Source organism: Oncorhynchus masou, chromosome 30 (genome assembly GCF_036934945.1).
Source record: "Oncorhynchus masou masou isolate Uvic2021 chromosome 30, UVic_Omas_1.1, whole genome shotgun sequence".
Lineage (NCBI taxonomy): Eukaryota > Metazoa > Chordata > Actinopteri > Salmoniformes > Salmonidae > Oncorhynchus > Oncorhynchus masou.
In genome coordinates, this window is record NC_088241.1 from 627,158 (window position 1) to 644,108 (window position 16,951).

At 47.3% G+C, this 16,951-nt stretch overlaps 1 protein-coding gene across 1 annotated transcript in view; it reads left to right on the forward strand.

Moving 5' to 3' along the window:
- The window catches only part of LOC135521730 (protein FAM171A1-like), a 44,346-nt gene that overhangs the window by 9,138 nt on the left and 18,257 nt on the right, over window positions 1-16,951 (forward strand). The window contains 5 exon segments of the mRNA XM_064947418.1: window positions 2,379-2,606; window positions 6,798-6,890; window positions 13,265-13,405; window positions 13,408-13,422; window positions 15,185-15,361. Coding sequence (XP_064803490.1) covers window positions 2,379-2,606; window positions 6,798-6,890; window positions 13,265-13,405; window positions 13,408-13,422; window positions 15,185-15,361 — 654 coding nt within the window.

Genomic DNA, 16,951 nt, shown 5'->3' on the forward strand with positions numbered 1-16,951 from the left:
GTGTGTGTGTGAGACAGGGTTTGTGAGGGGGGGTTGTGAGACAGGGTTTGTGAGTGGAGGGGGTGTGTGAGACAGGGTTTGTGAGAGGGGGTGTGTGTGGGACGGGGTGTGTGTGAGAGGGTGTGCATGTGTGGGTGCATGTGCATGTATACGACACAGGAGTAAGTAGATGAGGAAGGTGTGTGTCTTGAGTTGATGAAATTAATTGCTCCTCTTGCTGTAGGTGACTACTAGACTGAGCTGCTACTTATTTCAGTGATGAAGTATGGCTAAAGTATCCTTGTTAGCCATTAGCACACATTACTGTTGTTTACATAACCTGCCAGACCAGAAATTTGTTTAGTGTTGGTACCAAGTCACCGTTAAGCTGTTAGCCAGGCTCCTTTATGAAACAAGCTGAAATGGGTGTGTGTGTGTGTATACTCTGTTTTTAAAGGTCTTGCTCTCTTTTTCTGGTTGTCCTCTCTCTCTGTCTTTCTCTGTCTCTCTCTGTCTCACTCACACCGTTTGACTCATGCACAGTGCCTTTCGCCACAGTGGTAAAGGTTAGTGTTCTGGCCTGACCTGTTACCTTGCCAAGGTTAACTCACGCTCACTGAAACTAAAGTGTTCTAAATACTTGGATTTCTCTTGTGAAACTTGGGGTTTCGCCATCTGTCTCCCATTCCAGAATACCCCTGTCTGTGTATGTGCAGTGCGTGCAGCTACCACTTTGTGTAGCGGTTGGCAATGATGCTAATGAAAACAGTTTTCTGGTAGATGGAAATGCTTTCCCAAAAAACTTCTCAATGAAATGTTAACTACAAAGTAGCCTAGCTTTCCTGGCAGAATGATATCAGGGTTATTTTCATCAACCCAGTGTGTATTTGTTTTGTAAACTCTACCATCACATGTGGCTACAAAAAACCTTAGGTGCTCACTGGAATTAAAGGTTATCTACACCCAAAAATCCTAATTTCCACCAAAAAATTCCAGACCTCCGATTTATCTGTTTTTTCTATTTAAAAAGTGCAGTTTTGAGAGTGAACCTGAAAAAACAGGGGGAAACGGAAACCTGGAAAAACAAACGGAATTCGGGGAGAAAAAATAAATGTAATCAATCACCCAACTACCGACCTCATTCCCATATTGTTTTTATTTACTTTTTTGCTCTTTTGTACACAAGTATTTCTACTTGCACATCATCATCTGCTCATCTATCACTCCAGTGTTAATTTGCTAAATTGTAATTGCTTCGTGACTGTGGCCTATTTATTGCCTTACCTCCTTACTCCATTTGCCACACTGTATATAGATTTTTCTATTGTGTTATTGACTGTACTTTTGTTTCTCCTATGTGTAACTCTGTTGTTTTTTGTTGCACTGCGTTGCTTTATCTTGGCCAGGTTGCAGTTGTAAATAACTGACACACCTAGTTAAATAAAGTTTAAATTATTATAATATATATTTTTTAATTCATCAGATTTTATAGGGCCCTAACAAAGGTCTAGCCCAGATAAGCTTGGCCAGTGTAGGTGTTCCGCTTGAGAGAATGGGTTGTTGCTCTGTCCAGTTCTGGCACTGCATGAACTAGGGGTGTGTGTGTGTGTGTGTGTGGCCAGCTTTACAATGCTCTGCTATCCAAAGGAGTTAATGGTTTAATGGAAGTATGTTATTCAGCAGTTTCCAGGAAAGTGTATGACAGTAATAAAGGAGATGTGTGCTCAGAGATTTCCTTCCTCAGGCATCAAGAAACAGCGAAAGGGCCCATTGTTTTGACAGAGCCTCGCTATTGACTGGTAACCAGGAAATATGCTTTTGGCCACTCACTGTGATTGGCTGTTAACTGCCAATGTCAAATGTGCCTGAGTCAGAAAGCTTTTCCTGACTCCCGTATGGACTACTGTGTGTATATATACAGTTGAAGTCAGAAGTTTAAGTGTGAAAGTCACCCAGTAAATACTACTTGAGTAAAAGTATTTGGTTTTAAATACACTTAAGTATCAAAAGTAAAAGTATAAATCCTTTCAAATTCCTTATATTAAGTGAACCAGACGGCACAATTCTCTTCTTTTTTAAATGTAAGGATAGCCAGGGGCACAGTACAACACGCAGACATAATTTACAAATGAAGAATTTCTGTTTAGTGAGTCTGCCAGATCAGAGGCAGTAGGGATGACGATAAAGGATGGTCTCTTGATAAGTGTGTGAATTGGACCATTTTCATGTCCTGCTGATCATTCCAAATGTAATGAGTACTTTTGGGTGTCAGTCAAAATGTGTGGAGTAAAAAGTATGTTATTTTCTTTGGGAATGTAAGTATTTTTTAAACTTATCTTACTTTACATCACTGACGCTTACTTAGCCAAGTGTGTAACTCTCGCACTCTCTCTGTGTAGAGGTGACTCTGAAGGTTCACCTGAGTGATGCCAGCACCCACCAGCCCCTGGGCGGAGCCACCATCGAGCTCTTCGCCAACCACACCCCTGTAACCACAGAGACCTCTGCTGCCGACGGCAATGCCTACCTGCGTTTTCCCTACCGCCTTGGAACCCTGCTGGTTGTCACAGCAACCAGACAGGGCTACGTGCCAAATTCCGCCCCCTGGAGACCCACCAGACTGCCCGGTAGGTCAAAGTAGTAAAATCTACTGTGTGTGTGTGTGTGTGTGTGTGTGTGTGTGTGTGTGTGTGTGTGTGTTTGCGTGCGTTCACACACATACACACACACACACAATCTGAAAGTGGTGTGTGAGGATAATGAGGGTGCCCCATTACAGCTTTATTATAATAAGTGACCCCCCCCATTATCCTCACACAACACTTTCAGATTGTTCACGCACACACATGCTTATCAGCACTGGACAATTTAGGAGTGACAGAGAGAGGAAAGGAGTAACAGAGAGAGGAAAGGAGTGACGGAGAGAGGAAAGGAGTGACGGAGAGAGGAAAGGAGTGACGGAGAGAGGAAAGGAGTGACGGAGAGAGGAAAGGAGTGACGGAGAGAGGAAAGTAGGAGTGACGGAGAGAGGAAAGTAGGAGTGACGGAGAGAGGAAAGTAGGAGTGACGGAGAGAGGAAAGGAGGAGTGACGGAGAGAGGAAAGGAGGAGTGACCGGAAGACAGAGAAAGGAGGAGGAAAGAGGATAACTTTTGTCTCTGATTTTTATTCAGTCTTTGTTTAGACAGGTAGTCAATGCTGAGACCAAGGTGTCTTTATTTAGACAGGTAGTCAATGCTGAGACCAAGGTCTCTTTGTTTAGACAGGTAGTCAATGCTAAGACCAAGGTGTCTTTATTTAGACAGGTAGTCAATGCTAAGACCAAGGTCTCTTTATTTAGACAGGTAGTCAATGCTAAGACCAAGGTCTCTTTATTTAGACAGGGAGTCAATGCTGAGACCAAGGTCTCTTTGTTTAGACAGGTAGTCAATGCTGAGACCAAGGTCTCTTTATTTAGACAGGTAGTCAATGCTGAGACGAAGGTCTCTTTATTTAGACAGGGAGTCAATGCTAAGACCAAGGTCTCTTTATTTAGACAGGGAGTCAATGCTGAGACCAAGGTCTCTTTGTTTAGACAGGTAGTCAATGCTGAGACCAAGGTCTCTTTATTTAGACAGGTAGTCAATGCTGAGACGAAGGTCTCTTTATTTAGACAGGGAGTCAATGCTAAGACCAAGGTCTCTTTATTTAGACAGGGATTCAATGCTGAGACCAGCATCTCTTTATTTAGACAGGGAGTCAATGCTGAGACCAAGGTCTCTTTATTTAGACAGGGAGTCAAATCAAATTTTATTTTGCGCCGAATACAACAAGTGTAGACCTTACAATGAAATGCTTACTTACAAGCTCCTAACCAACAATGCAGTTTAAAAAATACTAATAAGAATAAGAAATAACAGTAACAAGTAGTTAAAGAGCAGCAGTAAAATAACAATAGCGAGACCATATACAGGGGGTACCGGTACAGAGTCAATGTGCGGGGGTACAGGTTAGTCGAGGTAATTGAGGTAATATCTACATGTAGTTAGAGTTAATAAAGTGACTATGCTTAAATAATAACAGAGAGTAGCAGCGGTATAAGGGGGGGCAATGCAAATAGTCTGGGTAGCCATTTGATTAGATGTTCAAGAGTCTTATGGCTTGGGGGTAGATCCTGTTTAGAAGCCTCTTGAACCTAGACTTGGCGCTCCGGTACGGCTTGCCGTGCAGTAGCAGAGGGAAAAGTCTATGACTAGGGTGGCTGGAGTCTTTGACAATGCTGAGACCAACATCTCTTTATTTAGACAGGTAGTCAATGCTGAGACCAAGGTCTCTTTATTTAGACAGGTAGTCAATGCTGAGACCAAGGTCTCTTTATTTAGACAGGTAGTCAATGCTGAGACCAAGGTCTCTTTATTTAGACAGGGAGTCAATGCTGAGACCAATGTCTCTTTATTTAGACAGGGAGTCAATGCTAAGACCAAGGTCTCTTTATTTAGACAGGTAGTCAATGCTGAGACCAAGGTCTCTTTATTTAGACAGGGAGTCAATGCTGAGACCAATGTCTCTTTATTTAGACAGGGAGTCAATGCTAAGACCAAGGTCTCTTTATTTAGACAGGTAGTCAATGCTGAGACCAAGGTCTCTTTATTTAGACAGGGAGTCAATGCTGAGACAGGGAGTCAATGCTGAGACCAAGGTCTCTTTATTTAGACAGGGAGTCAATGCTGAGACCAAGGTCTCTTTATTTAGACAGGTAGTCAATGCTGAGACCAAGGTCTCTTTATTTAGACAGGTAGTCAATGCTGAGACCAAGGTCTCTTTATTTAGACAGGTAGTCAATGCTGAGACCAAGGTCTCTTTATTTAGACAGGGAGTCAATGCTAAGACCAAGGTCTCTTTATTTAGACAGGTAGTCAATGCTGAGACCAAGGTCTCTTTATTTAGACAGGGAGTCAATGCTGAGACAGGGAGTCAATGCTGAGACCAATGTCTCTTTATTTAGACAGGGAGTCAATGCTGAGACCAAGGTCTCTTTATTTAGACAGGTAGTCAATGCTGAGACCAAGGTCTCTTTATTTAGACAGGTAGTCAATGCTGAGACCAAGGTCTCTTTATTTAGACAGGTAGTCAATGCTGAGACCAAGGTCTCTTTATTTAGACAGGGAGTCAATGCTGAGACAGGGAGTCAATGCTGAGACCAAGGTCTCTATTTATTTATTTATTTATATTTAACCATTATTTAACCAGGAAGGGCTCATTGAGATTAAAATCTATTTTTCAAGAGTGCCCTGGCCAAGATAGGCAGCACCAAGTCATTACAAAAAAAATTACAGACAGACAACATGTAAAACTACAAGTAATCTTGTAAAAACCATTGAATTCACAAGAGTATAAAACAGCAAATTAAAAACATTGACAGATCAGGGAATCAGCCTCAAAATCCTTCATCAGTGATTCAAAAACACCAATTGGGACAAGTTCTTCCAGTTTAAAAGTAGTTTGTAAGGTGTTCCAAGACGATGGCGCAGAGTACATAAGAGCCCTTTCACCAAATTCAGTTGGGACATTTGGAACAGTTAGCAGGATAAAGTCCAGCGAACGAAGAGAATAGCCACCACATTTCTGACCAATAAAAATGCACAAATAAAAAGGTAGTAACCCAAACTGGCTTTGTAAATAAAAGTATACCAGTGACTGAGCCTACGAGTGACTAGAGAAGGCCAGCCAACCCTGGTATACAAAGTGCAGTGGTGCGTAAGGGTTTTGCAGTTTAAAATAAATCTCTGCCATGGGAAAGAGTGTCAATTGATCTCAAACACTGAGCGGAAGCATTCATGTATAAAATATCCCCATAGTCTAGTAAAGGCATAAATGTAGCTGATACTAGCCTCCTTCTGGCTTCAAAAGAAAAACAGGCCTTATTCCTCAAATAAAAATAAGGCCCGTTTTTCTTTTGAAGCCAGAAGGAGGCTAGTTAGACAGGGAGTCAAGGTCTCTCTTCCAGGTGAGCCCTGTATAGCACCACAATGCACATCAAAATACAATAAACATATTAAACTACACATTCATATACACAATAAAATACACAACAATACACGAAAAGCAAAACACAATCATAAAAAACAGACACATTCTTCTGTAAAAAGGTCCCTTAACAACCATCTGACATGACCTAGAGGCACCAATTCCTCCCATTTGAAAGTGTATTGTAGATCATTCCACACGTACGGTGCAAGGAAATGAAAGGCTGATGGACCTAACTCTCTAGACACCAAAGGAGTCTCCAGAGTTAACCAACCCCGTGAACAGGTTTCAGAACTTGTCATTTTAAGTCTTAATAGTGATGTTAGCTAAGGTACGTCGGGAGTTTGTGGAGCAGGGCTTTGTAAACAAAAAGACTGTAGTGATTCTACAGAGAACCTTTTGGTGAAGAATACAGTGTTGAGTAATTAAACTGTCTCCTGTGATAAAACGAAGGGCGCTATGAAAAACACCATCCAAGGCTTTAATAGTCCAGGCAGATCACAGAGAATGGAAAAGGGAAAGCTAGAGATTTAAACTAATCAAGTAAGATCTTCAAACAAATGTTTATCTACAAACCACAATGCTAGAAAATAAAGAAACCACTAGGTTTAGAATGTCATGAAGTTGAGAGGAAAACCAAAATTCAATAGTTGACCTTTTATTAGTGAGAATAAAAATGAGCCACAGGGGGGGTTATTGTGATGAATAAATGAGTGACTGTGGTGGGTCCCATGTGGCTCAGTTGGTAGAGCAAGGTGCTTGCAACGCCAAGCCTCTGCTGAAATGTCAAAATGACTGAAATGTGTGTTCCAGTGTTTTCCTCTCTCAGTCTGGAGCTGCTACCAGAGAGAGCTGCCACTCTGATGGTGTATGAAGACCTGATACACATTAACTCTGGATCCCAAGGTGAGAGAGAGAGTGTGTACTTAGACACTGTCCCTGGCCCAGTGACCTCACACACATTAATAATGAAATATGTCCACCCCTTTAAAACATCTCTCTAATGAAAGACCCGCGCGCGCGCGCTCACACACACACACACACACACACACACACACACACACACACACACACACACACACACACACACACACACACACACACACAGGCAGCATGTGTCCTCTGTTCCTCTGTCAATCAGTAAGGAGCAATTACATTAGAAAATATTAAATTAGATGTGATCTTATAACATGTATCTTTGTCTGCCGTGTGTCTGATCAGTGTGCTTGTTTTGCTATGTGTGTCTGTGTTTGTCTTCAATAACCACACTCATTTAGTGTGTCCCATACCATCTGCTCTTCTCCTGCTCTACCATCCTCTCTGAGTGCGGTTCTGCTGCTGCTACTCCTTTAAATCTTGCTGACTGAGCTGTGTGTGTCCGTCCTCCAGGAGGGCAGGATAATCATGCTATGGTCTGGTGCATACCAGTGGCCCCCATCCACACACAGTGTGTTATATCATGATATTTTGAACCTGGAAGCCCAGGGGAGCGATAAACCTTGTCGTATAGCAGGAGGAGAGAGAATGAGAAGAGAAAGGGGAAGAGAGGGGGTGGGGAGAGGGGGGACGAGAGGGGGTGGGGAGAGGGGGAAGAGAGGAGGGGGGACGAGAGGGGGTGGGGAGAGGGGGTGGGGAGAGGGGGTGGGGAGAGAGGGGTGGGGAGAAGGGGGGGGAGAGGGGGAGAGGGGGTGGGGATAAGGGGAAGAGAGGGGGTGGGGATAAGGGGGAAGAGAGGGGGTGGGGATAAGGGGGAAGAGAGGGGGTGGGGATAAGGGGGAAGAGAGGGGGTGGGGATAAGGGGAAGAGAGGGGGTGGGGATAAGGGGGAAGAGCGGGGGTGGGGATAAGGGGGAAGAGAGGAGGTGGGGATAAGGGGAAAGAGAGGGGTGGGGAGAAGAGGGAAGAGAGGGGGTGAGGAGAAGGGGAAAGAGAGGGGGTGAGGAGAAGGGGAAAGAGAGGGGGTGAGGAGAAGAGGGAAAGGGGGAGAGGGGATGGGGAGAAGCGGGGGGAAAAGAGAGGGGATGGAGAGAAGGGGGGAAGGGTGCAATGTTCATTATAGAGGGAAGAAAAGAGAGGGAACTCTTAGGAGGGGTAGAGGATGAGGAGGGGCTTTTTGGATTGGCACAGGAACCCCCCCCCCCCCACACACACACACACACATGCTCTGCTACATCTCTCACTGTGTCCAAGCTGTTACCTGGAACTAACTCCTCTCCATTTTGTTACTCCAGTCCTGTTGATGTGATTATATCCCAGACCACCTCCAATACTGGACATTCAGATCAATGCCAGACCTCCTTCAAAACTGGACGTTCAGATCAATGCCAGACCTCCTTCAAAACTGGATGTTCAGATCAATGCCAGACCTCCTTCAAAACTGGACGTTCAGATCAATGCCAGACCTCCTTCAAAACTGGATGTTCAGATCAATGCCAGACCACCTTCAAAACTGGACGTTCAGATCAATACCAGATCAGGTGTACTGAAGGCAGAGGATACACAGAGCTAGAGAAAACACACAGGCCCGGCTGCAGCGTTGTCTCACTGCCCAGGAATGTACACTCACCACAGTGGAAACACTATGACATCATCGCAAAGCCCCACTATACAAACTTCTCTATAACACACACAGTCTTGTTTAACTAACCTTGTGGGGACACAATTGATTCCCATTCTAAATCCTAATTTCCTTAACCCCTAACCATACACCAACACCATCTCCTAACCCACAACCCCTTACCTCAATACTAACACTAATTCTAACCTTAATCTAAACCCCCTAGAAATAGTATTTTTTCGTTGGTCTAATTTTTGTTTTTGTTTACTATTCTTGTAGTTAAACATGTCTGCGAGCGTGTGCACACACACACACAGTCTTGTTTAATTAACCTTGTGGGGACACACAATTGATTCCCATTCAAAATCCTGTTTTCCCTAACCTTACCACAAACCTAAACCTAACCCACAACCACTTACCCCAATTCTGACACTAGTTCTAACCTTACCCTAAACCCCCTAGAAATACATTTTTCCGTTGGTCGATTAAACATGTCCACACACACACACACACACACACACAGAGAGAGAGAGCAATGTTTCACTTTCTCTGTTCATAGGAGTAACAACATGAATTTGTGCATGAGGTGGAAATAATGCGGTGCGACTTGAGTTTCTCCAACAGCTGGAAGAAGGTGTCCCTTTTTGGTCCGTGTCAGTGGAGGAAGGGGAGAGTGGAGGGATGTTGAGAGGTGGACCCTCAGTCTGCTGCTCTCTCCCTCCGCTGAGACTGACCCTCAGTCTGCTGCTCTCTCCCTCCGCTGAGACTGACCCTCAGTCTGCTGCTCTCTCCCTCCGCTGAGACGGACCCTCAGTCTGCTGCTCTCTCCCTCCGCTGAGACTGACCCTCAGTCTGCTGCTCTCTCCCTCCGCTGAGACTGACCCTCAGTCTGCTGCTCTCTCCCTCCGCTGAGACGGACCCTCAGTCTGCTGCTCTCTCCCTCCGCTGAGACTGACCCTCAGTCTGCTGCTCTCTCCCTCCGCTGAGACGGACCCTCAGTCTGCTGCTCTCTCCCTCCGCTGAGACTGACCCTCAGTCTGCTGCTCTCTCCCTCCGCTGAGACGGACCCTCAGTCTGCTGCTCTCTCCCTCCGCTGAGACGGACCCTCAGTCTGCTGCTCTCTCCCTCCGCTGAGACTGACCCTCAGTCTGCTGCTCTCTCCCTCCGCTGAGACTGACCCTCAGTCTGCTGCTCTCTCCCTCCGCTGAGACTGACCCTCAGTCTGCTGCTCTCTCCCTCTGCTGAGACGGACCCTCAGTCTGCTGCTCTCTCCCTCCGCTGAGACTGACCCTCAGTCTGCTGCTCTCTCCCTCCGCTGAGACTGACCCTCAGTCTGCTGCTCTCTCCCTCCGCTGAGACTGACCCTCAGTCTGCTGCTCTCTCCCTCCGCTGAGACGGACCCTCAGTCTGCTGCTCTCTCCCTCCGCTGAGACGGACCCTCAGTCTGCTGCTCTCTCCCTCCGCTGAGACGGACCCTCAGTCTGCTGCTCTCTCCCTCTGCTGAGACTGACCCTCAGTCTGCTGCTCTCTCCCTCCGCTGAGACTGACCCTCAGTCTGCTGCTCTCTCCCTCTGCTGAGACTGACCCTCAGTCTGCTGCTCTCTCCCTCTGCTGAGACTGACCCTTAGTCTGCTGCTCTCTCCCTCTGCTGAGACTGACCCTCAGTCTGCTGCTCTCTCCCTCTGCTGAGACTGACCCTCAGTCTGCTGCTCTCTCCCTCTGCTGAGACTGACCCTCAGTCTGCTGCTCTCTCCCTCTGCTGAGACTGACCCTTAGTCTGCTGCTCTCTCCCTCTGCTGAGACTGACCCTCAGTCTGCTGCTCTCTCCCTCTGCTGAGACTGACCCTCAGTCTGCTGCTCTCTCCCTCTGCTGAGACTGACCCTCAGTCTGCTGCTCTCTCCCTCTGCTGAGACTGACCCTCAGTCTGCTGCTCTCTCCCTCTGCTGAGACTGACCCTCAGTCTGCTGCTCTCTCCCTCCGCTGAGACTGACCCTCAGTCTGCTGCTCTCTCCCTCCGCTGAGACTGACCCTCAGTCTGCTGCTCTCTCCCTCCGCTGAGACTGACCCTCAGTCTGCTGCTCTCTCCCTCTGCTGAGACTGACCCTCAGTCTGCTGCTCTCTCCCTCTGCTGAGACTGACCCTCAGTCTGCTGCTCTCTCCCTCCGCTGAGACTGACCCTCAGTCTGCTGCTCTCTCCCTCCGCTGAGACTGACCCTCAGTCTGCTGCTCTCTCCCTCTGCTGAGACTGACCCTCAGTCTGCTGCTCTCTCCCTCTGCTGAGACTGACCCTCAGTCTGCTGCTCTCTCCCTCCGCTGAGACTGACCCTCAGTCTGCTGCTCTCTCCCTCTGCTGAGACTGACCCTCAGTCTGCTGCTCTCTCCCTCCGCTGAGACTGACCCTCAGTCTGCTGCTCTCTCCCTCCGCTGAGACTGACCCTCAGTCTGCTGCTCTCTCCCTCTGCTGAGACTGACCCTCAGTCTGCTGCTCTCTCCCTCCGCTGAGACTGACCCTCAGTCTGCTGCTCTCTCCCTCCGCTGAGACTGACCCTCAGTCTGCTGCTCTCTCCCTCCGCTGAGACTGACCCTCAGTCTGCTGCTCTCTCCCTCCGCTGAGACTGACCCTCAGTCTGCTGCTCTCTCCCTCTGCTGAGACTGACCCTCAGATCAGCCCAGTAAAATAAAAATAAAAAGCAAATTATTTAAATGTATGCTCACTCAGCTGTGCCTCAGAAGTAATACAACAACAGATCTATTACCGGTGTGATCATATAGCCCCAAATGTTTTAATATAAAAACATTTTTTAAATGTCCCAAACTACAATGCATTGGCAGGGCAATTCAAGCAAAGCCAGTATGTGGTGATAATGTATTGGGACTGTAGTTTACTGCACAAACCTCATTGCTACAGTACTGTTTTTAATTGGTTGTTTCATAGAAAAAAAGTTTAGCCTATTTTTTAAGCGGTAGATCTTGGCTTGCATTTGGACTCAAAGGGATCTTGACTCGGAAAAGGTTGGTGGCCACTGTTCTAGAGTTTTCCTTGTTAACACTATCACAGTTTCCCTTTACTATGGCAATTTTGATCGAATCAAGGCAATATTTGCCACTTTCAGTGCAACATACTGAAACTTAATTTGGTTGTAGGCAGCATGAGCGGTTGTGAGTAGATGCGCTTGTTTTGAGATCAAAGAGAGAGCTGCATGTAACCACGTGTGCACATTTTGTTCATATCCTTTGCTAGTTCCATTCTTTTACTTTTGAGATTTGTGTGTATTGTGAAGTGTTAGATGCTACTGCACTATTGGAGCTAGGAACACAAGCATTTCGCTACACCTGTAATAACATCTGCTAAACATGTGTATGTGACCAATAAAATTGGATTTGATTCTAGTTAGTGAGCTATTAGCCCAGTTATAGATTGTTTGTAGTCGGCCTAAACAGACTTCCGCCTAAACATCAGTGCCACAGGTAACTTCCACAAAGCTGTGAACGATCTGAGAAACAAGAAGGGCTTTCTATGCCATCAAAAGGAACATACAATTCGACATACCAATTAGGATCTGGCTAAAAATACTTGAATCAGTTATAGAATCCATTAAATCCAAACATTCACAAAATGGGACTAACACCAAATTGAGAGATTGCATGCAGAATTCTGTAAAAATATCCTCTGTGTACAACGTAAAACACCAAATAATGCATGCAGAGCAGATTCCGATATCCGCTAATTATTAAGATCCAGAAAAGAGCCATTAAATTCTACAACCACCTAAAAGGAAGCAATTCGCAAACCCTCCATAACAAAGCCATCACCTACAGAGCGATGAACCTGGAGAAGAGTCCCCTAAGCAAGCTGGTCCTGGGGCTCTGTTCACAAACCCAAACAGACCCCACAGAGCCCCAGGGCAGCAGCACAATTAGACACCACCAAATCATGAGAAAACAAAAAGATAATTACTTGACATATTGGAAAGATTTAACAAAAAAACAGAGAAAACTAGAATGCTATTTAGTTCTAAACAGAAAGCACACAGTGGCAGAATACCCGACTACTGTGCCTGACCCAAACTTAAGCACAGCTTTGACTATGTACAGACTCAGTGAGCATAGCCTTACCCACCCCTTAGAGAGAGGAAGTGAGAGAGGAAGAGAGAGAGAGAGAGGAAGGGTGGCAGAGGGAGAGGAAGAGCGAGAGAGAGGAAGAGCGAGAGAGAGGAAGAGCGAGAGAGAGGAAGAGGGAGAGAGAGGAAGAGGGAGAGAGAGGAAGAGGGAGAGAGAGAGGAAGGGTGGCAGAGGGAGAGGAAGAGAGAGGAAGGATGGCAGAGGGAGAGAGAGAGGAAGGGTGGCAGAGGGAGAGAGAGAGGAAGGGTGGCAGAGGGAGAGAGAGGAAGGGTGGCAGAGGGAGAGAGAGAGGAAGGGTGGCAGAGGGAGAGAGAGAGGAAGGGTGGCAGAGGGAGAGAGAGAGGAAGGGTGGCAGAGTGAGATGGAAGGAACTGATTGAGTAAAAGAGAAAAACCATTAGAAAGCTGAGATGTAATATGGAGGAGTAAAAACAGTGATAAGAGAGAGAGGAGAGGCCAGAGTCCATATGGCGTTCATCACACATCTTCCAGACATTCATCTGACGAGCTACAAGGGTTACAGGGGAGATGGACACTAAGGAACACTGGATCTAAGTGTGTGAGTGGTTCCTGACCCCCCCCCCCCCCTCTTTCCTCCCCAGGATCGAGGGGTCAGTCCTGGGTTCAGTTCCAGCGTCGAGCCCTGAGCCTCCCTCCCAACTCGTCCTACAGCAATCTCACTGCCCTGCTGACTGTGGCCAACAACCCCAGCCACATCCAGCACTTCCCCTACCTACAGGGCCTGGGGGCAATGGAACAGGTACCTCCACTGGGACTGGGACCAGACTTAAGTGGAATACACACTTGGTACCATTCCATTGGTGCCGTTGTATCCGACAAACTAAATAAATTATTTGAAAGTATTTGACATGGATGAGGGGTGGATGGGGTGAAGGGAGGAGGGGGATGAAGGGTGGGAGGGATGGAAGAGATGAAGGGTGGGGGGGGGGGTAAGATAGAAGACGTGAGGGGCTGGTGGGGAGTGTGTGGTGAAGGGATGGATGAGGGGTAAGTGGGTGGGTGGAGATGTGGGGTGAAGGCAAGGAGGGTTGAGGAGATTAGGGGTGTGTGTGGTGAAGTGAGGGGTGGATGTGAATAAGGTAGGGTTGAGGAGATTAGGGGTGAAGGTAGGGGTGAGGTACAGCTCTATGTAAGAGGCTCCATCAAAGATACACTACCCAGAAGAGCCCCCTTTAACACAATATAACCCCTGTGCTCTCAAACAACCTGTGTGCGTGTGTCCATTTTACATTTGTATCATTTAGCAGACACTCTCCTCTCCATTTCTCTCTCTCCCTGCTTCTTCTCCTCTTCTAATCTCCTCCTCTCACTAAACTTCTCCCTCTCACTACTCTCATCCCTCTCTCACTGCTCCTCTCCTCCCTCTCTCACCGCACCTCTCCTCTCCCTCCCTATCACTACACCTCTCCTCTCTCCCTCTCACTACACCTCTCCTCTCTCCCTCCCTCTCACTACACCTCTCCTCTCTCTCCCTCCCTCTCACTACACCTCTCCCTCTCACTACACCTCTCTCTCTCTCCCTCTCACTGCATCTCTCCACTCTCACTACACCTCTCCTCTCTCCCTCTCACTACACCTCTCTCCCTCTCACTACACCTCTCCTCTCTCCCTCTCACTACACCTCTCCTCTCTCCCTCTCACCACACCTCCCTCCCTCTTACTACACCTCTCCTCTCTCTCCCTCTTACCACACCTCTCCTCTCTCTCCCTCTTACTACACCTTCTCTCTCCCTCTTACTACACCTCCTCTCTCCCTCTCACTACACCTCTCCTCTCTCTCCCTCTCACTACACCTCTCCTCACTCTCTCACCACACCTCTCCTCTCCCTCCCTATCACCACACCTCTCCTCTCCCTCCCTATCACTACACCTCTCCCTCCCTCTCACTACACCTCTCCTTTCTCCCTCCCTCTCACTACACCTCTCCTCTCTCTCCCTCCCTCTCACTACACCTCTCCCTCTCACTATACCTCTCCTCTCTCTCCCTCTTACTACACCTCCTCTCTTCCTCTCACTACACCTCTCCTCTCTATCTCTCCCTCTCACTACACCTCTCCTCTCTCCCTCTCACTACACTTCTCCTCTCTTTCCCTCTCACTATACCTCTCCTCTCTCTCCCTCCACTACACTTCTCCTCTCTCTCTTTCCCTCTCACTACACCTCTCCTCTCTCCCTCCACTACACCTCTCCTCTCTCCCTCACTACACTTCTCCTCTCTCTTTCCCTCTCACTACACCTCTCCTTTCTCCCTCTCACTACACCTCTCCTTTCTCCCTCTCACTACACCTCTCCTTTCTCCCTCTCACTACACCTCTCCTTTCTCCCTCTCACTACACCTATCCTCTCTCCCTCTCACTACACCTATCCTCTCTCCCTCTCACTACACCTCTCCTCTCTCCCTCTCACTACACCTCTCCTCTCTCCCTCTCACTACATCTCTCCTCCGTCTCTTCGACCCTCACTACTCCTCTCTTTTGGCTCTCCTCTTCTCCTCTTAACAGGAAGTGAGCGTAGGTTTGAGCTGACTCCAGTGGCGGCCATCTCTGTCCACCTATTGGCCAGCGAGGGGGTGGAGCTCCAGGTGAATGGCCCAATCAGCATCTCCATCTCTCTACCGGCCAATAGCGGCCTGAAGGAGAACCAACACATCCCAGCCTGGAGGTTCAATCCCAGTCTAGGTGAGTACATACACACACACACACACAGCTTTTCTGAGCAGGGAGCAGATTTCCTGTGTTTGGGTCCAGAATTCCTCCCCTCGGAACCTCTAATCAGTAGGGTAAGGTACGTGTTGTGTGTGTCGTCAGTGGGATCTATGTTTCCTGGAAGTTGATGGGATATGTGTATCTCAGTCAGGCTGGGAAATGCATCACTACATACTTTTTTTAAAGGAACTGGGGGGAAAAACCGTACCAGAGTGCAACACACACACACACACACACACACACACACACACACACTGTACAGTGAGACGGGAGATTACAGTGTGGCAGAGTTATGAATGGAATAATTGAGAACCTTCTAAAAGATTATCTGACATATTATTGGACGTAACGCACCGTATTAAAACGCATCAAAACACTACTTCTTGTTCCTGATTACATCCACATCACAAGATTGGTTAGGAAATGTAGCCTAACCTGCTTGGAAAATACCTCCCTCTCTCCCTCTCTCCCTCTCTCCCCCTCCACTCCCTCCACTCCCTCCACTCCCTCTCTCCCTCTCTCCCTCCCTCCCTCCCCAGATCAGTAGAGGTGTAGTCAGCCGTAGATCATTGACTCAGACAGCAGTGGAGTGATTTAGGAGGGTAGCCAGAGTAGTGCTTGAACCAGTCAAGCTGAGGTACACTACCAAGGACGTCCTGTAATATGAAGGTCCAGTGGTGACTTATTGTTGCTGAAGGAGACCATTCACTCACCCAACGAGCTGATTAGGACGGGGGCTACAGGAGCACACACACAGTACTGTACCGAGCCCAGCACAGCCATGTTCTCCTGAGGAGTCAACTCTCTCACTGGGTGACCCTTTACATGATTGACATTGAAAGCCACTGTTCCCAGGATGCCTTATAGCCAGAGGGTATGTAGCCTTGTGTCAATACACGCATGCTGTATGGTTAATATTTCCCAGAAACACCCACCTCTGGTCCTCTGTGTTTTAGTCCACCATTGCCCTAGCAACCCCCAAATAACAAACCGAACAGACCCGGGGCTTTAATTGAGTTTCTCCAGTGACCAGTTAGAGAGTGTGTGTAAGTGTGCGAGAGAGAGTTTGAGATTTCTCCAGAAATATTTCTGCCTGATCATTCTTCCTCCACACAAAGAAGCCAATGTTAGGAGGGACTGTGTTGTTGTCTAGGCTTGCACATGGAGAGGGGATAATACACGCCAACTCTCACACACACACACACACACACACACGCATGCACACACACACACCAACTCTCACACAGACACACAGAATCTTGAGCACACAGACACCCACAGATGCTTGAGCACACACACACACACACACCACTTCTCACACAGACACACAGATGCTTGAGCATACAGACCCACACAAACTCTCACACACAGACACAGACGCTTGAGCAAAACACACACACAGACTTGGTGAAACCTGTTCTGCTAGTTTAACTGACAACATGTATTTTGTTCTGTGATGTTGTACTGAGCTGAATGATGTCACATACTGTTAGAAATGAGCTGGTTTACCTCTGTGTGTTTATGATGTAAATACCATCCAGTTAATGATGTAACTACCATCCA